The 25186-nt window shown below is 45.2% G+C and overlaps 1 protein-coding gene across 1 annotated transcript in view; it reads right to left on the bottom strand.

Annotated features, from left to right (window-relative positions):
• The window catches only part of TSPAN31 (tetraspanin 31), a 36574-nt gene extending 14684 nt beyond the window's left edge, over nucleotides 1–21890 (bottom strand). Inside the window, exons 1-3 of the mRNA XM_044284781.1 lie at nucleotides 21716–21890; nucleotides 3174–3341; nucleotides 1293–1373 (exon numbers count right to left, since the gene is read on the bottom strand). Coding sequence (XP_044140716.1) covers nucleotides 1293–1373; nucleotides 3174–3341; nucleotides 21716–21778 — 312 coding nt within the window. The 5' untranslated portion in view covers nucleotides 21779–21890. The remainder of the gene's footprint in view (nucleotides 1–1292; nucleotides 1374–3173; nucleotides 3342–21715) is intronic.
• Between the last annotated feature and the right edge of the window lie 3296 nt (nucleotides 21891–25186).

Below are 25186 nucleotides of genomic sequence, written 5' to 3'. Positions count from 1 at the left end.
TGATTACCATTTGCAGACCCACTTATGCTGTATTTACCAGTTACTTAAAGAGGACCTGTCTCCTCTCCTGACCTGCCAATTTTAATAGCTACATGCATGCCCCACGTACTAACAATTCTGGAGCCTCTTATGGCTCTATGTTGTGCCATCCCTTTATTATTTCTACTAGAAGTTATGAATGAATTTGCTAGCAGTCTGCAGTAAGGGTACAGAGGGGAGGTAACCAGTTGGGGGGGGGGGGGGGGGGGGGTGTACCTGCACAGTCTGAAAATGGCAGCACTGATTGGATAGACCAAGACTGTGCAGGTACACCCCCCCCAACTGGTTACCTCCCCTCTGTACCCTTACTGAAGGCTAATAGCAATTCATAACTTGAAGTGCAAATAATATAGGACTGACACAACATAGAGACATAATAGATGCTCCAGAATTATTATTACATGAGGAATGCATGGAGCTATTAAAAACAGGAATGTGAGGGATGGTGAAATGAACTCTTTAAAGAGGATCTATCACAGGTGTAAGCTTTTAAAGTGGTTCTTTGGGCATTTCATCTAATCAGCAGTTGGTACTAACAGTGAGAGGAAGATCCTTTAAATAGTACCCACCCGTTTGTCCCTCCACCGATGCTTCCACTGCACTTGCACCTTTCGGCTCTTCCACCCAGGTCCTGGCCGGATGCATCTGCTTAATATTGTGTTCAGCTGCATAGTAGTAATTGCAGCTGAAAAAGAAGCGCGTACATTCAGTGGGGACCCAGGCACAGCAAAGGCATCACTGTAGGACCGGACGGGTAAGTACCATCTAAAAGATCTTCCTTCCATTGGTTACTACAAACTACTGATTAGATGAACTTCCTGAAGAACCCCCTTGAATCTAGATACCTCCATCAACTGGCACCTCCCAATTGTTCTTTATGACTTTATTTTCTTTGCATCAACACCCCCCCCCCCCCCCCCCACTTCTGAGCCACAGGGCCTGTTAGCTAGGTAGTATCAAATGCCAACATGGCAGTGGTTAGCCAAGGAGGTGCTACCAGCACTCATTTCCCAAGTAGACAGAGCAGTGAAGTTCACTTCCCCATGGGTGATGAGCACTGGATGGCATATTGGGCATCCAAATAAGTACTGGTTAACATACTGGGTGCCCAAATGAATTAATTACTTGGGCCTGATAGCTTAGAGGACTCAAGGAAGCTGCACCAATTAATGGCGGTACATAGATTTCAAAAGTTTACATAGGTGACCGGTCTCATTTAAGAAAAGGTGTCCATATTTACAGCTGTCTCTTACCTGTAGAGAGCTATTCAAAGCCAAGCAGGAGCACGAGACCACCAGTTGGAAAATGAAGATGAGAATTAACACCACCATGTACTGGTACATGTCAGTTAAGGACAATGCAAAATGGGTATTGATTAACTAAGGACATTCTAAAAAGCAAACATTACATTTACATTGGGAATAATCTTCACAAATACTAACCTCCTCAGCTACAATAAATAGAAAATAACAATGGCTTTCTTCTGACTTTGGCTCACAAAACTGCATTTGTGGCTCCAGCCTACAAGCGGACTTGAGCATCCATGTATTACATAGCCAAGTACTCAACTGAATTGCTGCCGGCAGCTTTCCCTGGAAAAATCTGCTATTTGCCAGCGATGCAGGACCTGTGGTGATCAGCTACTTGGACAGATCTAACCTCTGATGAGACAATCTCTTTAATAAACGTATATCAACAAGACCAATAGATATATAAAGTTGTATTTCAGTAGAACATTAATTATACTAATTAGCAGTAAGCGTCGTGTACGTTATATTGTCTCCAGTATTCATTAAAGGGATTGTCTGGGAGAGTAAAGGGGTTCTCCAAGAATTTAGAAAATTAAAATACTTAAATATTACTTTATTATAAACATATTCCCAAATACCTTTCATTAGTTTTAATGGCTCATTTTGTTTAGGGGGCAATCATTAGGAGAAATAAAATGGCCGCCGTCCTATTAGCGCACACAAAACCTGTCCTAATCACACAGAGGACAAGTTACTTCACAACACTGAGATGTAGGAAAGAGCTGTCTCAGCCTCCTCTTTGTCAGGGATTATGATACTGAATACAGATAAGAACGTTAGCCGAATCTCTGTAGGAATGGAGTTCATGAGGAGACATGAAGTACAGAAAGGACGGACTATAGATCAGTGTTGTGAAGCAACTCGTCCTGCTGAATGATTAGGACAGGTTTTGTGTGCACTAATAGGACGGTGACCATTTTATTTCCCTAATGATTGCTTATTTCCCTAATGATTGCCATTATAACTAATAAAAGGTATTTGGGAATATATTTATAATAAAGTAATATTTAAGTATTTTCATTTTCTTAATTCCTGGAGAACTCCTTTAAGAAACTACCATATTTTTCGGACTATAATATGCACTTTTTAGCAGGAAAAAAAATAATCTTGCTAAAAAGCGTTGTGTCTTATAATCCACAGTCTGGGTGCTCCAGCAGTGCCAGACCTCTGACCGCTTCCCTAATGATCCAGCAGAGCGCTCATACAGCAGACCTGGAAGTGCAGAAAAATGAGTTTTCATGCAGCAGAGTACTTGGATACATTTAATGAGGTCATCACATGTGCCATTGCCGTTTGTTAGGCCTCTTTCAGACGAGTGTCCAGTGCAGAAAACGTGCTCCGTGCGGGAGGGCGATTCCCCATTTAGGACAATGCTCGTGCCACAGGATCGCATGTCATTATGTTTTATAATGCTGTGCTTCTCTGCATGACCCGTGCCAAGACACACGTCAGCATAATTCTGTAGTAGCAAGGTCGGGCAGAGAGACACAGCATTATAAATCAATATCATGCCCTGTGATCCATAATGGTAAATCACACAGAGCGCGATTTCCGCACTGGACACGTTCCTCCGACCGAGGCCTAACAATGGTTAGCTTAATTTCTTAAACTCCTGGACAACCCCTTTAAGAGGATCCCTTTGTCCCTTGGATAAAATATTGCACAGTTTAGCTGCCATTTCACCAGTTTTATTTGCCCAGCAGTAAAGACTTTCACGTGAGATGTATCTTCTGTTGCTGGCCACACTCCTCTGCTGTAAGGTATTCTGACTGGGCTTACGGCACAAATTAACATAACTGGATATAAAGATGGCTGAAAGGATACAATGAACAGCATCACTTGATGATGACTAACTGCTCCGATCAATCCGATGATGGCAATTAGTAGAAGGAAAACACCGATTGCTATGACGCCGCCGATGATGTGGATGCTGGACACTATCCCGAAGCCTTTGCCCCATGCTGCTACACCAATTAACAAGAGGCCCACCAGCTGAAAGAAAGCAAGAAGGGTTAACATCGGTATACAGTCAGGGTTAACATCGGTATACAGTCAGGGTTAACATCGGTATACAGTCAGGGTTAACATCGGTATACAGTCAGGGTTAACATCGGTATACAGTCAGGGTTAACATCGGTATACAGTCAGGGTTAACATCGGTATACAGTCAGGGTTAACATCGGTATACAGTCAGGGTTCCTGCACACATACAGTCATGGCTTTTTTCTTGCCCCCAAAAAGCCTGATCTGATGGTTTAGTTGTCCATAGCAACCAATCAGATTCTACATTTTGTTTTTCACAGCTCCTTTGGAAAATGAAAAGTGGAATCTGGTTGCCATGGGCAACTAAGCTAGTTTTCTATTAATAATATTATTCATATAGCGCCACCATATTCCGCAGTGCTTTACAATTCAGAGGGTTCGTGTACAAAACAAAAGATATCACAACGTACCTGGCTAATATACAACTGAAACACTAGGAGTGAGGGCCCTGATCGCAAGAGCTTACAATCTAATGATTTACACCAGCTTTGATACATCTGCCGAAATTTAGCATCTGGCATTTATTTTTTAATTGGCAAGTACGTGTCCCTTGTGAGGTTATTTACTGCTGCCAAAAATGCTACAAAAACGCACATGGGAGAGAAGAGAAAAAAAAAAAAAAAAAAAAAAAAAAAAAAAAAAAGGGGGGGGGGGGGGGGGTTGTCCTTTTCATATTTCCCATAGACATCTGAAATGCAGCAAAAACTGGGAAACCCCTCAAAAACATCCGTTTTGCAGAACACAAACCCCCTTTTTTTTTTTTAGGATTCCATTTTATATATTTAGGACTAAAAATATATATATTTTTATTGGTCTTTATTAAATATAATGAGCCAAACAAAGTGTTAGGCTACTTTCACACCTGCGTTTAGGTGCGGATCCGTCTGGTATCTGCACAGACGGATCCGCACCTATATTTTTTATTTATTTTTTTGTTCATGATAATGCAAACAGATCCGTTTTGACTTACATTGAAAGTCAATGGGAGGCGGATCAGTTTTCAATTGCACCATATTGTGCCAGTAAAAACGTATCCGTCCCTATTGTAATCAGTTTGGCTCAGTTTCGTCAGACGGACATCAAAACGCTGCAAGCAGCGTTTTGGTGTCCGCCTCCAGAGCGGAATGGAGGCTAAACGGAGGCAAACTGATAGTCACACTTAATATTAGTACTGTCCAGAGACTAATAGTCCTATTTAACATAGTTCATTTTTAGGTCAGCCCCTGAGCTGTCACTTACCTAGGACTTTAGGTGACAGAGGATAGAACAGGGCGACGGTCTCACATCAGTTTCAGTAGTGGTCTGTGGCAACGGCGATCATGGCCGCACTGGAGGGAGGGGGTAAGCTTATTGGTGAAGGCAGCGGTTCCTGCCGCGCTCACCACCAAAGAGCGCGACATGCAGTTCGGCAGTGGAGAAGGAGAATGGCTCTCGTCTCTCCTCCTCCTCCTTCATACCCGCTGCCTGCCACACTGACAGGAGGTCAGTGTGTCTTATAAAGCGCATGTGCCAAAATCATGGTGGCCGGCACATTGCAGGAGCTTTAATAAGTGAGCCGGCCACTATGATTTTGGCACATGCGCTTTATAAGACGCACTGACTTTTCCCCCCATATTGGGGGGGGGGGGGGACAAAAAAGTGCGTCTTATAAAGGAAAAGATATAGTACTTTACTTCATTAAATAGCTCTAAAGTGGCTCATTTTAAGCCTTAGCAACGCTCCTCTGTCTTTTTACATAACAGTGGAGACTTGCTTAACCACTGCTACTCTCCATAGTCAGAGAGCTAAAGTTTTTTTATTTTTTGACCGATTGTCTTAGGTAGGGTCTCATTTTTTTGTGGGATGAGGTGACTGTTTTATTGGTACCATTTTGGGGGGCATACACCTATTTGATCGCTTGGTGTTGAACTTTTTGTGATGTAAGGTGACAAAAATGGCTTTTGACAGTTTTTATTTTTTTACGGTGTTTATCGGACGGGGTGGATCATGTGATATATTTATAGAGCTGGTCGTTACGGACGCGGCGATACCTAATGTGTTTTTTTTTTTTTTTTAAACTATTTCTGTCCCACTCTGGGACTTTTGGGGGGGGGGGGGGGGGTCTGATCCCCTCTGCAATGCATTACAATACATCTATATTGAAATGCATTGCCTGTTAGTGTACCAGTGTAATGCATTGCCTGTTAATGTACATAGAGTAATACACTGGGGCTGGATCTCCTCGGCCCCTGTAGAAGTCTCCATGCCGTGCAAGGCGTTTGGCAGCCTCTGCACAGTAGTGCGGGGATCCAATGGGCTCCCTCACGTGCCAAAAAACCCTTCTATGCCGCTGTAAGCGCTGATCACGGCATAGAAGGGGTTAATCCGCCGGCATCGGCTTTTACAGCGATGGCGGTGGATACAGCAGGGGCTCGGCTATCAGTGAATGCCGGGCCCCTGCAGTAATCGGGCGCGCACCGCTCAGGTGCCAGCCCAATCACCATGATGCAATAGTACCTCCAAATACGGGAAGTCACTTGCTATTACATCATGTGTCAGAAGGGGTTAACACTGACTTATGTAAACAGAAGCAGGGGGGTTGCTAAGGCTCAAGATGGGCCACTTAAGAGCTATTTTTCTAATAGAAATGTACGATTTCAGTAATTAAAGAGGACCTTTCATGGGTCCAGACTTTATAAACAAAGTATCAGGGTATGTAGGGCATACAGCGGGGATCTAATAGCGCTTACAAGTTTTTCTGGGCGCCGCTCCATTCGCCCACTGTGGCCCCCCTTTAAATTCTCCCGCTCTGTATGCCAATTTTCGCATTGGTACAGGGAGGAGGAGACTGCTCTGTTTTCTAATAGGTGGTTCCTTCATCCTGGCTGCGAGCTGTCCAATCACAGCGGAGAGTGTCACAGCCAGGGAGAAAAACATAAATAAAAATAACCTCACCTTCTCCCTGGCTGTGCCGCTCTCCGCTGCGATTAGACAGCTCTTAGCTGTCCTCCATTCATTTCTATGGGGCCCGCCGAAAATAACCGAGCGCTGGTTCAGCTATTTCCGTCTGCCCCATAGGAAAGAATGGGAGCAGGGACCGCACGGGCACGGTGGGCTCCTAGTCACTTCTATGGGAGCAGCGCTTGGTGGTGGACGGACCCCGGGAAATCTAGGGTCCTCCAGCCACAGCTCTTCCCGCTCCGTTCTCGTTGTAGATGTAGCGATATGCCCCCATTGTCTGTGTACTAAGCCTCATTCTTATCAGTAAGATAAGGATTGAGCTCTGATAGAAGAGAGAGAAAAAACAGATCCTACTAATAGAGCATCTTAGCTCTGTGCTGGGAAAAGGGCTCCATATTTTTAATAAAGGCAAAAATTATTTTTAGCTCATCATAAAAAAACACTAATAAAAAAAAAAAAAAAAAAAAAAGAAAAGTTGACCTCAAAAATGTGTAAAATAGCTTTTAACCACTTCCAGACCAGTCATAACAAAAGCTGTTTTTTTTTTTTTTTTTTACACCGTTCACTTGATGGGGTAGATCATGTAATACTTTTGTAGAGCCAATTGTTTCGGACGCGGTGATACCAAATGTGTCTATTTTTTTATTTACCGTATGAGCGCTTCCATTATGGAAATGCTTATTAATACCAGAGGACTGGGAAGCGGTGAAGGCTTTGTACTCACCGCTTCCTGATCCTTGGCTGTCAAGGCTGTGCACAGCGTGACTGCGCTCTGTGATCTCATGCTGTGCGCAGCCTTCACAGCACAGCCGGAAGACAGAGCACGCTGGAGTCGAGGAGCGGCGGCGTCCGGAGCAGGAGAAGTACGTTTTTTACTTTATTTTAACCCATATGAGGCTGAGGGGGCTGATATAGTTCTACTTGGGACTGATAAGGTATGGGGTTTTTATCTGAGGTCTAATTGGGGGGGGGGGGGGTCAATCACATTGGGGTCTGAGCAGAGGTCTTACTGGGATCTTATTAACATTGGGGATCTTATTGGGGGTCTCAGCTGAGGTCTAAATAAATGGGTTGTCCAGGTTCAGAGCTGCAGGGTTTCGATCTGACAAACCCTATTTAACTGGCAGCCTAACTTTCCAGTTTTCACTGACTTTGGAACGGCACACCATTTTGGCAAAGTGACTGAAACCCTCCGGCAGCAGGTTGTCCAGATGAAGGCCAAAGGGTTGACCCTATCAGCCATAGTAAGAGAAGTTGGTCGTTCCAAGTCTGATTTCTAGAATACTGCATCTTTACAAAATAAAACTCATTCAAGTCCCCCAAGAAGGCTGGCAGCCCTCGAAAGACAAGTCCAAGAGAGGACAGGATAATGCTGAGAACCTCCTCTAATCATTTCAACACTGCAGCTGAATTGCTCGCCAGTTCCGCACTGAACAGGGTAAGGATCTGTCTCGTCATACAGGGTCTCGACGTGTAAGAGCATTTGGACTGAAAGCCCACTCTGCAGTGACCAAACCTCTCGTTAGCAGAAAGAATCAAAAGGCTAGACTCGCCTTTGCTGAGGAGCATGTTGTGTGGACAGAGGAGAAGTGCTCCAGAGTTCATTTTAGTGATGAAAGCAAGTTTAAAGTTTATTTGGGTCTGATGGGAAACATTATGTTTGTCGACAAACTGGGGAAATACTGAACCCAAAGTGTGTAAAGAACTCAGTGAAAGGTGGAGGAGGAAGTGTCATGGTTTGGGGAATTTTTTCTGCAGCAGGAGTTGGACCTCTCATACAGCTACATGGCAGAGTGAATTCAAGTGTGGATCAGAACCTTCAACAACACATGGTTCCTTTCTTGCGTTCATCACTCAATCAGCCAGCAAGTTTCGTGCAGGACAATGTCCCCTGTCAGACAGCAAAACGGGTAAAGCAGTTCCTTGACACTGAAAACATTGAAACAATGAAATGGCCGCCCAGAGTCCTGATCTAAACCCAATAGGAAACCTCAGGAAAAAATCTAAAGTTAAGGTCAATAAACCCAGGCACAGAACTGTTGGAGACTGGAAAACGAGTGGACCAAAATCCCACCAGAGCAGTGTGAGGGACTAGTGATGTCCTGTGGCCACAGATGTGCTGAAGTCATTCAAAGCAAGGGCCTGTACACTTCTACTGATTGGTGACTGGTGTAACCTCCAGAAAATGTAGTTAGAATATTTGTGCTACAGTCATTGCTGTTCTCTGAATATGATCAAGTTTTTTGAAAAATAAAAGGTTTTATGTTGATATACTTTGGTTATCTTGGAAAACACTGTTCTAATGGCATGGCGTACCCCTTACAAAAAAATCCTTCAAATGAAGGTCAATGTAAATTACATTATTTCTGAAAAAAAAAAATCAAGTGTTCATAAATTGTTCTCCAATTTTGATCGCCGGTGTACATTAAGCTGACATCAAACATTAGGAGCCTCTGATCATTTGGAATCCACTGGAGTTGATAAAATTATCCTGACCTATACATTTGTCTTAACTGTTTATTTGAGACCTTCTGTCTAATGAAATAAACTGGTGTGGAAATGTTTGTGGAAAGCTATGTCCATGTTATCTGAAGAAGAAGTCATGTGTTCAAGACATTTATCCGATTTATCTAAATGAACAAGGACTTGCTTGGAAATATGTGTACAAGAGAGTTAGCAGTGTCTGCATAGTTTGTCTTGGGATTCCGATTTATTGCAGACCTGGGAAATGGCCGCTCCAAGGTCCGAAATAACAGATAAAGAAGAAGATATACACAGTGACCATTATGGCTACATTCCATTAGGGGGGTGAAACTCTTTGGTTAAGGGCTCATTCAGGCGACCGTGCCGTATTTCGCAGTCCACAAATTTCAGAATGGAAGGCCCATTATAGAAATGCCTATTTTTGTCAGCAATTGCTGACAAGAATAGGACATGCTCCATCTTTTTTTTGCAGGGCTGCAAGGTGTGCTGTCCGCATCTTTTGCGGCTCCATTGAAATGAATGGGTCTGCGCCAGTTCTGCAAAATTGTAGAACAGATGTGGACTCATTCATGCGGTCATCTGAATGAGCCCTAAAACAGTATAAAATCAGGACCTATTCAGTTAAAAAGTCAGAGTTCACTTACGGAGAGACATCTTGCATAGGAAAATTGTTGTTCCCAATAGAGTCTGACTACTTTCGCTGAAACGGGCTCCCCAGCGAATTTCGCTGTCAGGACCTTCTATATTTGGATGTAGTCAGGACTCTAGATGAAGTGTGGATGTAATTACGTAATTCGTAGTTGTGTGTTGTCTTTTATCTAACCCTTATTGATTGCAGATTTTTTATTCGGTGTATTTACCTAGTTTGCAAAACAAAACCAAAACACACACACATTCCCTATTCCTAAATTTACTTATATATTTTATAGCGTCTGTAGTCTCTCTTTATAGGTATCTGAAACCTGATATGGGTTATTTGTTAGTAGTGATGGACGAACATTGGCCGGAACTTACGCGATCAAATGTTCGAACCACACGTTTGCGGCGGGCCCCCATTAACTTTAATGGCAGGTGAACCTGAAAAACCTTCAGGTCATATTTGCAGCCACCAAATACTTACTAGAAGTGCACAAATAGTCCCACAACATGGACAGTGACATACCAGAGGGGGATCATTGGCAAAAAGGTAGTCCACACTGTCGTGAGCTAGGCGAGTGCGCTTATTGGTCACAATCCCCCCTGCTGCGCTGAACGTCCTTTTGGACAGGACACTCGACGATAGTTTCATGGCAAATTGTGCCAGCTCAAGCCTGCACACCTAGTAGTCCAGTGGTTCCTTGCTTCTCAGAGCGTCCACATCGGCCGTTAACCCGATGTAGTTGCACACCTGTCAGTCTAGGCGTTCCCTGAGGCTGCATCCGGAGGGCGGCTGTCGATGGGTTGGCTGAAAGAATAATTTGATTTCCGAAGTGACCAACACATCTTCTCTAGTTGCAGGCGCAGTAGGATTGGTACTTGCACCTATTTTGCTGTGGGTGGAAATTCCTCTGCCAGCACCCACAACAGAAGAATGCACCATCTCTCGCAGCAAGTCTTGGAAATGCTGCATTCTGCCAGCCCTCTTCAATGCTTATAACATGTCCGCCATTTTGTGTTTGTACCGGGGGCCTAAGTACGTTGCCACCCAGTACTGGTCCTCCCCCTTTTTATACGGGGGTCCCTCTTCAAACACTGGAGCATGAAGGCCCCCCATTTGCACTAAATTGGAAGTGGTGGAGCGCCCTGGTTCCTGCTCATCGCCCAGGAGAATGTCATCCTCGGTCTCCTCCCCCCAGCCACAGACAACACCAGGGATCCCAGAAAAGTCCCCCTCAAACCCTGCTCTTCTTGCTCCTCCTCTCCCCAGCCACCATCCTCTTCAGACTCCTGCTGACTTGTCTCAGATGGAGTAGCCCCCCCCCTCCGGGAATTCATTCAGCAATGCAACTTCCTCATCTTCCAGCTCCTGCTCCTCGACGGCTTGATCAATGACACGACACAATGCATGCTCCAGAAAGAAGGCGTAAGGTAAGATATCACCAATGGTGCCCTGGCTGGGACTGACCAGTTTGGTGATCTCATCAAATGGCCGCAGAAGTCTGCATGCATCACACAGGAGAAGACACTGGCGCGATAAAAAGAAACCAAGCTCCCCAGAACCTGTCCTGCCGCAGAGTTCATACAGGTAGTCGTTGTTGCTCAAGCAGCCCATCAAGCATATACAAGGTGGAGTTCTAGGTGTGTCACAAATCAGATATGACGGGCAGGTGGTGTCGCTACTGAAGGTCAGCAAGGCGAGCCATGGCCGTGTAACATCTTCTAAAATGGCCAGAGATTTTCCCGGCCTGCCGCAAGACGTCCTGGACGCCAGGGTATTTGGCAACGAATGGGTGCACGTGTGTCATTTTGCCCTGTTTCAGCACACTCAGCAGATTGTATAGTGGTGTGCGACAACGGTGCCGAACTGTCAAATTGAGCGGGGTTAGCCACTGATCAGCCCGTGATCGCAGAGGTGAAAGCAGCAGTGCAGGACCGGTGTGGCTCTTGGCTTCCAGGAACAACAGCCGCAGCACAGCAACGTCTCACCTGGCATGTTGAATAGGTTCTGGGGAGCTTGGGGGGGGGGGGGCACAGTAGAAGAGGCAGTAGCAGTGGAAAAGGAGGAGTCAGCCGAGGAGGAGACAGAGGATGGAGTAGGAGGAAGAGAAGAGGCAGGCCTGCATGCAATCCATGGCGGTAACACCAAATCCACACGGGAGCCATGGGTTACATGCTTGATGGCCAGGAGGTTCACCCAGTGGGCAGTAAAAGTTATGTACCTTCCCTGCCCGTGTTTGCTAGACCACGTGTCTGTGGTCAGATGTATCTTGGCACTGACACTGTGTGCCAGAGATATATTTACTTGCCGCTGAACATGGCCATATAGCTCTGGGAAAAATATTTCCTTCCGGGGACCTTCCATTGCGGTGTGCCAATGGCCTAAATTTTCTAAAGGCCTCAGAGTCCATCAGTTTATACGGCAGTAGTCGTCGGGCTAGCAGTTCCGACAAGCCAGCGGTCAGCCGTTGGGCAAGAGGGTTATCCGGCGTCATCAACTTTTTACGTTCGAACATTTGGGCCACGGAAGCCTGCCTTCCAGATGAACGCGACGGCAGCGCGGTAGAAGGTGGAGCGGAGGACAAATGGGAGGAGAGAGGAAAAGAGGCAGGACGTGAAGCACCGGGACTGTGGCTTTGTAGGTTCTGATGGTGTTGCTCCCACTGGGCTTGGTGATGGGAGGCCAGGTGCCTTCTTAAGGCGGTCGTCCCTAGGTGAGTGTTGGGCTTACCGCGACTTATGCGTTAACAGCAAAGCACACGGTCAGCAGCTGACACGTTAAAAAAAAAAAAAAAAAGCCCACACTGGGGAGCCATGTGCCGGCGTCCTGAGAGCACCAGAAGTGACCGTGCATGATGGGTGCCTCGCTCCAGATACAGTTGCAGTCTGCTTTTTGCCTCTTGTGCACTGCGTGTTTTACCTGCTTCTCCTCCCTATCTGCTGCTCTGTCTCAACTAGGGGTGCACCGAAATGAATATTCTGGTCCAAAACCGAAAATTCAGGATGCCCTTGACCGAAAACCGAAACTGCCTTTTTGCCCAAATACTTTTTTTAAGTAAAAAAAAAAAGGAAAGTGAATTAAAATATAAAGTTAAACAGATACATAGATATTATACACACAATGCCACCCAAAGTGGTTATTAAAAAAAAAAAAAATGTCACTCTCATTCTACCCCCCTCCCTTGTCACTCTCATTCTACCCCCCTCCCTTGTCACTCTCATTCTACCCCCCTCCCTTGTCACTCTCATTTTACACACACCCCCTCCCCCTCCCTTGTCACCTCTAGTGTAGCCTGTGTAGCGTGGCCGAGCTCTGTTCGGTCCGCGGTACAGGAGCATTTGTTTCTTGTACCCGGCTGGACTGACAGGAAGTGCACACTAAGTGAGCACTTCCTGTCAGTCCGGCCGGGTACAGGAAACAAAAGCTCCTGTACCGCGGAACGAACAGAGCTCGGCCACGCTACACTAACAACAGCAGTAGCACAGAGCAGACACAGCAGGCTGCGCAGCACTGAGCCGGAGATTCTTTAGAGCGGCAAGCGTTTAGGAGGCACAGCATGAGGGGCGCCGCCGGCCGAACGTATATAACCAACCATATTTTCTGCCGATATGTACCAATATCGGCTGAAATGGATTAGGCCCATTTTCGGCCGATATTTACGGCCGCCGGAATTTCTGTGCACCCCTAGTCTCAACCCTTCTCTTCCTCTCTTGTGGACACCCACGTGACGTCCATCGACACATCATCATCGTCAACTTCACCACCACTGACATTTGAGATCTCGAAGTAGGCAGCAACAGCGGGGACCTCCCTCCTTGGGCTGATCTGGGCACTGTCTTCAGACTGCATGGTGGCTGCCGTTGCTACCTCCTCTTCCTCATCCGATGTCAAGAATGGCTGTGCATTGGTAAGGTCTAGGAATGGATGGGAAAATAATTCCTCTGACTTGAGTGGAGGGGGGCTATGGTGTTTGTGTCTTTGGAGGTGCACACAGCAGAGAGTGAGGAGGGTGCAGAAGCGAAAGGCCTAGTGAGCCACTCAACCAACTGTGGTGCGTCCTTTGAAGTAATCACACGCACCTTCTCCAACTTCCCAATTAGGCTTCAGCCTGGTGCACCTGCCCAACCACTACCACCCCTGCGGAACGGCCTGCCTCTTCCTGTCGAGACCGTCACCTCCATATGGCCATATACAGTGCTTACATTGTCCTATAGCACACCTATAAATGAATGTAATGGTATCTGTTATTTTCTTTAGACTTGCAGAAGCTAGAAAAACAAAGTTTCATTTATATGCAAATTAAGAATAGGCATTTCTATCATAGGGCTGACCGTGTGCATTCTGCAAAATGCAGAACGGACGCGGCTGGTATCCCTGTTTGCGGACCTGATTTGGTCTTGCGAATGTACTCGATTACTATTAAAAAAATAAAAAAAATAAAAACACAATTGATAGAATACTTGATTTCTAAAATAAATCGTTTACTGCAGCCCTATTTGGGGGCAATTTTTTTTTTTTAAGATTGCATTTTACTTTGAGTTCAACATTTTTTTTAAATTCAATTTCTAATTAAAAATATTGAGCCGTTTCATCACAAAGTGTTAAATGGGTTGTCTCAGCAAGTGGCATTAATCATGTAGAGAAAGTTAATACAAGGCACTTTCTAATGTATTGTGATTGTCCATATTGCTTCCTTTGCTGGCTGGATTCATTTTTCCATCACATTATACACTGCTCGTTTCCATGGTTACAGACCACCCGGCAATCCATCAGTGGTGGCCGTGCTTGCACAATATAGGAAAAGGCACCAGCCTATGTGCGCACACACAGTCCCGGCCACCAGAGAGGCTGACGCTTTTGCCTATAGTGTGTAAGCACGACCACTAATGATGGATTCCAGGGTGGTATGTAACCATGGAAACGAGCAGTGTATAATGTGATGGATGAATGAATCCAGCAAAGGAAGCAATATGGATAATCACAATACATCAGTAAATGGCATGTATCATGTAAAGAAAGTAATACAAGACACTTACTAAAGTGGGACAACCCGTTTAACTGTTTTTCTAGCTATGTGACTGGTACTTTCACTTTCACTTTGTGCCAGTCATCTAATAACCCTCATCTCTAAACTAATAAGATGTCAAACACTTATTTAAGCCACATTCTTATCAGCAAGATAAGGATTGAGCTATAATGAGTGTTTATAAATGTCAGAGAGCAGAGATAAGAAGCCATCAGCTGCCTTTCTGACTGAAAAGAGAAAATCCAAAAGGGTGCTACTAGAGCATATTAGCTATATACAGAAAAAGGATTTCATATTTTTTATAAAGATCAATCGAAAAAAATATTTTTAGCTCATAACTAGTACAAATAATAATAAAAATTGCCCCCAAAAGGTGTACATAGCCTTTAAAGGGTTTCTGTCACCAAAAATAACCCTATTAAACTGGCCGACATTAGAGATGGGGGCGTTGCTCCTGCTCCTAGAGGCTCGGTTCTCCCACCTCAAGTCACGCCCTGCCGTCCTTGATTGACAGGGCCAGGCAGCGCTAGTCTCCTCCTGCCGGCCCTGCGCAGGCGCGAGATTTATCCAGCACACAGGGCCGGCAGGAGAAGACGAACGCACATCGCTAATGTCAGCCAGTTTAATAGGGTTAATTCTGGTGACAGAAACCCTTTGACTTTTCAAGCCCTGGAAATAAAAAATTTGCCAGAACAGAAAAAAAATAAAAATAATCTGCATGGTCTCCATGTGCTACCTTGGGTTTATTCTATGTTTTCACACCCCAAACATATCAACTAGCTAAGTGCATGCAGTTACTGTTAATGCTGGCACTGCCAGTTGTATGACCGTAGTCAATGTCGGATCTCCGTATCGCTGACGCGGAACTGCTCATCTACACCTCTGTTCATATGGACAAATCTGGGGCCAATCCTATGCCTATGGATATAGCTAGCTTTGTCCAGAACACAGAACTATCCATGAGAAACTTTGTTGAAAGTCTGCAGTAAAGTCCTGTGTACTTGTGAAAAACTCAGCCAAAAATGCTATTTGCCTACACAGTGCGAATAAACATTAAAAGGGCATCTGTCAGCAGCTTTGTACCTATGACACTGGCTGACCTGCTGCATGTGCGCTTGGCAGCTGAAGGCATCTGTGTTGGCGCCACGTTCATATGTGTCCACATTGCTTAGAAAAATTGTCTTTTAACATATGCAAATGAGCCACTAGGAGCAACGGGGGCGTTGGCATTACACCTAGAGGCTCTGCTCTCTCTGCAACTGCCACATCCTCTGCACTTTGACAGGGCCAGGCGTGAAGACGTCATCCTGCCTAACCCTTTCAAAGTGGAGAGGACACGGCAATTGAAGAGAGAGCAGAGGCTCTAGGTGTAACGGCAACGCCCTCGTGATCACTTCATCTAGAGCAGGCATGCTCAACCTGCGGCCCTCCAGCTGTTGTAAAACTACAACTCCCACAATGCCCTGCTGTAGACTGATAGCTGTAGGCTGTTCGGGCATGCTGGGAGTTGTAGTTTTGCAACAGCTGGAGGGCCACAGGTTCAGCATGCCTGATCTAGAGGCTTTAATGACCACGTTCGGCATTATTGCCGGTCCGGGTCATTAGCCGCGGGTCTCTAATGTATGAAATAGCGGAGACCCACCACACACGTCTCCCCCCCCCCCCCTCCAAATTAAAACATTGCCGAGATGCGCAACAGCACTCTTGCACGGACCGATGTGTCAGGCAATTATTAGAAATTAACCACACGCTCCCAATAATAGCCTGATCGTCAGCGTAGATGGGGACCACATTTACATGCAGCCATCACCTCCAATGTATGGGGACAAGCGATCACTAATGTCTCTTAATAAATTAGGCACATGTCTGGCACTCTGTAATCTACGGCAGTTTCTGGCATAAAGTCATAGTAATCCCAGCGTGCCACGCAAAGCCTCACCCCTTTTCTTGCCATTTTAGAAAAGTGGTGAGAAGCTTCAAAAGTCGCAAGTTTTTATGCACACATGTCGTGCGCCATAATTGACGACTTTTTATGCTGCTGTTATGCAGCGCAAAGACAAAGACATTAGTAAATGCTCCTCATTGTGTTAAAACTTAGTGACAGTTTTCATCTATCCACACAGAAAGACAGCCCCATGTCGGGTGCACTTTTCCCTATTGAAAAAAAAAGTGGAAAAACAAAACCCAAGGTCACATTCCAGTATCGGCCAGATCAGCGTCACTGAGGAAGAGCCAGCACAAAGGGCAAAAGTCCCACAGAGCAGAAACCCGAATGACTTAGCAGGGACAGGTTCATATGAATGCGTTACCATATTGTGACTGGTCACAGAGATAGGTCTCATGCACACGACCGTTACTTTTTTTGCGGTCCGCAAATTGCGAATCAGCAAAACACGGAAGTCGTCTGTGTGCCTTCCGCGATTTGCGGAACGGAACAGGTGGCCCATTGTAGAAATGCCTATTCTTGTCTGCAAAACGGACAAGAATAGGACATGTTATATTTTTTGCGGGGCCACGGAACTGCGGCTCGGATGCGGACCAGAACAACGGTCGTGTGCATGAGGCCATAGATGAAGCATCAGGTGATTTTTCTCTGGAGTTCTTGTTCTAGTAATTGGGCGTTAGGGTTATTTCACACTTGCGGCAGAGGACTCCAGCAGGCAGTTCCGTTGCTGGACGCAAACAGATGGCATTTGTCAGACAGATCTGGATGCGGATCCGTCTGACAAATGCATTGAAATACCGAATCCGTCTCTCTGGTGTCATCCGGAAAAACGGATCCGGTATATAATTTTTTTTTGCATGCGCAGACCAGAAAGCCGGATCCTTTTTGCCTGAACACTATATAAATTAATGCCAGATCTGGCATGTGTTCGGAGAAAAATGCAGCATGCTGCGGTATTTTCTCAGTCTAAAAAACGTAAGAGGGACTGAACTGATGCATCCTGAACGGATTGCTCTCCATTCAGAATGCATTAGGATAAAACTGATCAGTTATTTTCCGGTATAGAGCCCCTAGGATGGAACTCAATAACGGAAAAGAATAACGCTAGAGTGAAATTACCCTTAGAGGACACATCATAGGACAGGAATTAGTGCACAAAGGTTCATTACAGACCATTCATACAGGTGACTTCAGCTAGGTTCACACATGGCAATGGGAACGCTCTTACCAGTGGCTGTATTTTTGAGTTAAAACCTCCCTTCTGATCCTCAGCTGTGTCATATGACCAACTCTCTGATCTCCAACTGACACAGGACAGGAAGTCCTCCCATAGGAATACATAGAGAAACTGACTTCCTGTTCACACAAAAGATGCTGTGTCAGTTGGAGAGTCTGATTGCTGGTCACATGACACAGATGAGAAGCAGAAGGGAGGTTATAACTCACAAACACTGTCATCTTCTCACCAGAGACTTTCACTACAGATTACCTCATGGACCTTTCTAACAGGTCAGAGAATAAAAATGTCCTTTGTGGAAATACTTCTTTAAAGGGAGTCTGTCACCTACCTGACCAGTTTCAAACAGGTGACATTGTTCAGTGGGGCACAAAGACATGACACAGATGTTACCCGTGTTTAGTTCTTCAGATGCTTCAAATCTCCCAAAAAGTCGTTTTTATCATATGCTAATGAGCCATCGCAAGTGCCCAGGGGCGGAGAGTTTTCTGAAAGTGCCCAAGCTCCCCCGCCTCACTCCGCCCCTCAGGTCAGCTCTGTGACATCATATATCCCTATAGGCTGTTCGCGCATCACTGCCGGGCCCGGGCACTGTTCTGCCCACTGTGGTCAGAGGCACAGAGATATGCAGTGTGCATGCGCCAATTTCACTCCAGTAACTGGTGCATGCGCACTCCATATCTCTGTCCCTCTGCCCACAGTGCCCGGGCCCAGCGATGCGTGAACAGCCTATAGGGAAATATGATGTCACAGAGCCACAGGGCTGGCCGTAGCTTACTGATGGGCGGAGTGAGGCGGGGGAACTTGGGCACTTTCAGAAAACTCTCCGCCCCTGGGCACTTGCGATGGCTCATTAGCACATGATAAAAACGACTTTTTGGGAGATTTGAAGCATCTGAAGAACTAAACGGAAGCCCCAAAATGTTCCTACCACTGAAGCAAATTCTGACTTCACAAGCCGTTCTTTGTCAAGCTTCTTTACTTGTGCCTTACTAATAAGCCATACAGCTTCTCGTGATTTACTAAAATGTACCCACCTACATTGTCTCAACCAGGACTATCCACTGAGGCCTCACCAGCCAGAACATGGTAATGCCCAGGTCTTGCCACTGATCGTAGTCCCCATAAAACATTTTATCATTATTTAAAGGCTAGGTACAGCTTTGGTGGAAGAGTAAAAGAGAAAAAAAAAAAAAAAAAGGGAACCGGCCATTAAAGTCCCCTTCACAGTACCCGTTACAAAGATAAGCAGCACAATCCCTTTGGTACTACACCCTACAGGTGTGAAATGTGGGACCACAATGCACATGGGAGATATAACAACAAACTGCAAAAAAATGTTCTTCTCGGTTTATTGACATGAATATTACTGTAATATATTAACTCAATGAAGGTCTTCTTAAAAAGATTCTGCCACCACATTTTGGCTCCCCCAGCTAAAACCCTTGTATATAGCTGGAAGATCCCCGATTCTGAAATTGCGATACATTTTTTTTTAGAATTCACCTTTTAACATCAGCTGTGATGTACACATACACACACAAAAAAAAAAAAAAAAACACACAAGCTACTGTAGACTGATCACTGATTATTTTGATAACTTGCTTCTATTTCGCTCTATCATTATAGAATCAGTGTCCTGGAAAACCCCTTGAAGTTGTGCATAAAATGAGTCCAAACCAGAGATTGTGCAACCACAGAGAGTCCTGCGCAGCCGTCCAAACTGCTTCCTCTGCTGCATCACACCAACAAAACAAAACCCAGACATAATCTAGTACAGGACAACCTCTTACAGAGCTAGAACCAGCCCTGCACCTCACATGGAACCATATTTCAAGCAGGCAGCTTAGGGGGCGTACCCTTTCTGCTGCAGCTGAAGAATGGAACTGGGCATAGGCTTCCATCTCAGAGAGGTGGACAGAGAATTTTCAAAAAGAGAAAACAGCAGGTGGCGCTATACAGACAGATTTCATTGAATAAACTCAGTAGCTATAATACATTTTTTATTATATGTAATTACAAAACTATTCAGATCCAGGTGCTGGCTTGAAAACCGTAGAATATTATTTGTGGGACAACCCCTTTAAGCATACAAACTATACACACGCAAGGAACTTCCCCATGGGGTACCTTTACACACTATGGGCCTTTCAGAACCAGTTCCCGTTACTTATAGCGGATGTAACGCCGTCATCTTATGTTTTCCACTTAAACTACCAAAAGGGAAGTAAACGAGAGAAAGACTGAAAAAGTGCGTTACAGGCAAAAGGTCAAGACCAATCTCCATACAGCATGAAAACGGAAAGTGCCGCCCCCCGTGCTCACGTCTCCACTTCACCAGTCCATATGTTCTACAGTCACCCTGGGTAAGACCCCCTGACTTTTTGGTACAGTGTACGGCATTCTGACGGCCGTGTCAAGGAAGCAGTGGGAGACATGTAGGTGTCCGAAGAATTCAAGAAACATCATCCACCCAGTTCTAAAGCCAAGTCCCGTCAGAGTGCGGACCGGCCACAAGTATGGAAGTCCTGAATATGGAGTTGGTCCTATTTGCCCATGTACCACGTCCACTCTTCTGGAAACATGTTAAATTGATTGTTTATTGATGTGTTTAGTCACCGCCAATCCACCTTTTTACTGGGGCCTTAAGCTAGCCCACCACCATTTTACGGCCATCGTCAGAGTGCCACGCTGGTCTCCCATGCAGCAGAGATGAGGAGCTCGGCTCTCACATGACAGACGGGTGCCTGCGAGTAGATCCCCGATCACTCCACGTGGCTGCTGAGGTCATGTCATGGCTGCAGCACGAGAAGCACAGGCCACCAGGGTGTGTAAGGTCTCTTTATTTTAGAACACTGCTTTTCCCACAATTTTGGGGATCCCAGGAAACAGTATACTCACCCACTTTGTCCTTCTGTGAGATCCCAGAAACACCTTTAAAAGGGAACCTGTCACCGGGATTTTGGTCGGCTGGATCAACCCTACTAGGCTATATGCCTGGTTTAATAGTTTTACTCATGGTGACAGAGCCGCTTTAAAGGGAACCTGTCCCCAGGATTTTGTGTATAGAGCTGAGGACATGGGTTGCTAGATGGCCGCTAGCACATCCGCAATACCCAGTCCCCATAGCTCATCTCACCTGAGTCCTGTAGGTGAGATGAGTCAGGGACAGGACTCATCTCAGGTTAATTTGCATATGTATCAAATAGTTTTTTTTTTTTTCTTGACACAATAATTTACACATTTTTCAGGCGACAGAAACCCTTTAACAATGGAGGCATCTGTACTGCACACCAGGGGCGTCGCTGGTAAGCCCGCCTCCTGGTGCTCCAATGTCTCTTCTGCATAAAAAAATAAAAGCGTATTTTTTCCAAAACGCCTGCCTCTACAAAAAAAAAAAAAAAAAAAAGGCACGTATCATTTTACTCAGCTGGATCAGCCCTACTAGGCTATATACCTGGTTTAATAGGGTGGATCCTGGTGACAGAGTCTCTTGTCCTGCTTGCTTACATTTCACCTCCAGCTGGCTCCACCCTATCTGGTCCACCTCCCTTCAGGTCCTCGTCCATCAGCTTCTAGATGGACATGGTCACGTGTGCCGCTGCAGCCAACGACAGGCCCAAGGAGGTATGTCACTGCTGGGTCACATGCTACGCAGGGAATATGTGTCGGCTGAGGCCAGTCATTGGCTGCAGCAGCAGCACACGTGACCACGTCCATTAGGAGCTGACGGACAAGGACCAGTGAATGGAGGTGGAGATTATGGGGAGGTTCTCCTACAGGTACAGCCGGCTGGGGGTGATATGTTATATAACACCGGCTCTCCACATCATAAGTTCACAGCGCAGGGCACAAAGGGGTTAAAAGAGGGTGCCAGCATTGAGGGAAGAGATAATTGCATAAGGACAAACTTCAACCCCTCAACATTTTCAAGAGCTCCGTTTGCTGTCAGTGAATGAGAGCCTTCCTGGCAGGACATTTTACAGCACTCACCACTACCTGCCCCCTCCCCCCGGTCGGATAGCAGGTAAGAAGGAGGGCGCCCCCTACTCACCATGTACACCACATTAAGCGCACACAGCGCGTTCTTGGAGCAGGTGAAGCCGCCGCACACCATCCTCCTGCTCACACCGGGGACCAAGCCAATAACGGGGATGTCTCTTTAAGAGGGAAGCCTCTTCTCTTTTCCTCTCTCTGCACCGCTAGCCAGTGACGTCAGGGCCCGCCCACAGGTGAGTCAGTGCCGGGCGCTGATTGGCCACACGTCACGCCGCCCTCCCATTACACAGCCTACTCTAGTTCCAGGAGGGTTACGTGCCGCCGGCGCACGGGTGACGTCACCGGAAGTCAGCCATGTTACTACCCCTGCCACTCCCTTCTGTAGTGGCTAAATCCCATGCGACGTAAGGACGAGGCGAGGTCACGTGGCATTAGAAGCCTCGGTCGCAACTTCAATCCCCCGTTTCTCTGAAGGACTGAGGAGGATGGCTTAATAATGACGTCATAGTCCCCATCTAGTGCTTGTTGCTTAAAGGGGTATTCCAGTTGTTTCAAGTTACCCCCTGTCTGCAGGATAGGGGATAACTATCAGATCGGTGGGGGTCCTACCGCTGGGACCCCCCACCGATCACAAGCACTGGGGCCCTGTACCCCTGAAATGTGCGCGGCATCTCCATTTATTTCTATGGGAGTTTCAGAGATAGGGGAGTGATGTACTCAGCTATCTCAAATAATTATCCCCTATCCACAGACTTTACCTACCGGCATACTCCTTTAAGGGTCCATTCACACGTCCGTATGAATGGGTCCAGATCTGTTCCGCAATATTATGGAAACAAACGGATCCGTCCTGACACACAATGTAAGTCAATGGGGACGGATGACTTTCAATGGAGTTCATGACGGATCCGTCTTGACAATCTTACAGATAATACAATCGGATCCGTTCATGACGGTTGTATTATTGTAATGACGGATCCGCACAAAAAGCGACTGTGAACGTAGCCTAAGGCCTCTTTCACACGACCGTATGGCTTTTTCAGTGTTTTACGGTCCATTTTTCACAGATCTGTTGTTCCGTTTTTTGTTTCCGTTCCGTTTTTCCGTATGGCATATACAGTATACAGTAATTACATGAAAAAAAATTGGGCTGGGCATAAAATTTTCAATAGATGGTTCCGCAAAAACGGAATGGATATGGAAGATATACGGATGCATCTCCGTATGTGTTCCGTTTTTTTTGCGGACCCATTGACTTGAAGAGAGCCGCGGAACGTGATTTGCCGGCAATAATAGGACATGTTCTATCTTTCAACGGAACAGGAATGCATATGGAGTACATTCCGTTTTTTTGGGGGGAACCATTGAAATGAATGGTTCGATATAAGTAACGCAAAAAACGTAAACGTAAAATAAAAACGGTCGTGTGGAAGAGGCCTTAGTCATATTTCTGGCTCAGACTTTTCCCTGCTCACGCCAGGTCTTATAAAGTGGGCGCGGTGTGTTTTAGGCTTAGAAGATGGTCTAAATGTGAGCCAGATAGGAAGCTGGCTAACATTTAGACTGGCGCTGGATGCGCAGAAGTTCTGGAGAGGCCGGCACCTGCCCGAGGCCATTGATTGGCAACGGCAGTGACGTGCATGTAGATGGCACGTCACACTTCTGGCCCTATTTCACCTTAAGGACCAGGCCATTTTTTGCAAATCTGACCAGTGTCACTTTAAGTGGTGATAACTTTAAACTGCTTTGACTTATCCAGGCCGTTCTGAGATTGTTTTTTCGTCACATATTGTACTTCATGACACTGGTAAAATGAAGTCAAAAAATTATTTTTTATTTATAATTTGCAAGTTTCAATTTCTCTACTTCTATAATTATTTGTTAATACCTACAAAAATAGTTATTACTTTACATTCCCCATGTGTCTACTTCATGTTTGGATCATTTTGGGAATGACATTTTATTTTGGGGGGACGTTACAAGGCTTAGAAGTTTAGAAGTAAATCTTGAAATTTTCAAAACACAACTTTTTAAGGACCAGTTCAGGTCTGAAGTCACTTTGTGAGGCTTACATAATAGAAACCACCCAAAAAGTACCCCATTCTAGAAACTACACCCCTCAAGGTTTTCAAAACTGATTTTACAAACGTCGTTAACCCTTTAGGTGTTCCACAAGAATTAATGGAAAATAGAGATACAATTTCAAAATTTCACTTTTTGGGCAGATTTTCCATTTTAATATTTTTTTTCCAGTTACAAAGCAAGGGTTAACAGCCAAATCAAACTCAATTTTTTATGGCCCTAATTCTGTAGTTTACAGAAAGGCCTCATATGTGGTCGTAAACTGCTGTACAGGCACACGGCAGGGCGCAGCAGGAAAGGAATGCCATACGGTTTTTGGAAGCCAGATTTTGCTGGACTGTTTTTTTTTGACACCATGTCCCATTTGAAGCCCCCCTGATGCACCCCTAGAGTAGAAACTCCCAAAAAGTGACCCCATTTTAGAAACCACGGGGTAGGGTGGAAGTTTTGTTGGTACTAGTTTAGGGTACATATCATTTTTGGTTGCTCTATATTACACTTTTTGTGAGGCAAGGTAACAAGAAATAGCTGTTTTGGCACAGTTTTTTTTATTTTTTTATTTACAACATTCATCTGACAGGTTAGATCATGTGGTATTTTTATAGAGCAGGTTGTCACGGACGCGGCGATACCTAATATGTATACAATTTATTTATTTATGTAAGTTTTACACAATGATTTCATTTTTGAACCAAAAAATATAATGTTTTAGTGTCTCCACAGTCTGAGAGTCATGTGATATTTTTATAGAGCCGGTCGATACGGACGCAGCGATACCTAATATGTATACTTTTTTAAATTTACTTAAGTTTTACACATTAACAGCTTTTTTTAAACAAAAGAAAAAGATATTTTAGTGTCTCCATAGTCTGAGCCATAGTTTTTTAAATTTTTTGGGCGATTGTCTTGGGTAGGGGCTTATTTTTTGCGGGATGAGGTGACGGTTAGATTGGTACTATTTTGGTGGGCATACGCCTTTTTGATCGCTTACTGTTGTACTTTTTGTGATGTAAGGTGACAAAAAAATGGTTTATTTAGCACAGTTTTTATTTTTTACAGTGTTCATCTGAGGGGTTAGGTCATGTGATATTTTTATAGAGCCAATCGATTTTTTTTCCATATTTTTTACCTTTTTTTTTACTTTATTTGGGGAAAATTAATTTTTTGTTTCTTTTTACTTGAAACTTTGAATATTTGGGGGGAAAACTTTATTTTTTCAACTTTTTTTTGCTTTATTTTTTGTCCCACTTTGGGACTTCAACTTTTGGGGGTCTAATCCCTTTTATAATGCATTCCAATACTTTTGTATTGGAATGCATTGGCTGTATGAGTAATACTGTGTGTATTACTCATACAGCTTTCTGCCTGTGAGATCCAGGGGGCTGGATCTCACAGGCACGTCAGAGGAAGGCAGCGGCTATGCCTCAGGAAGGCATCGCGCTGC

Source organism: Bufo gargarizans, chromosome 3 (genome assembly GCF_014858855.1).
Source record: "Bufo gargarizans isolate SCDJY-AF-19 chromosome 3, ASM1485885v1, whole genome shotgun sequence".
Taxonomy (NCBI): domain Eukaryota; kingdom Metazoa; phylum Chordata; class Amphibia; order Anura; family Bufonidae; genus Bufo; species Bufo gargarizans.
This window is presented reverse-complemented; position numbering and strand designations above follow the sequence as displayed.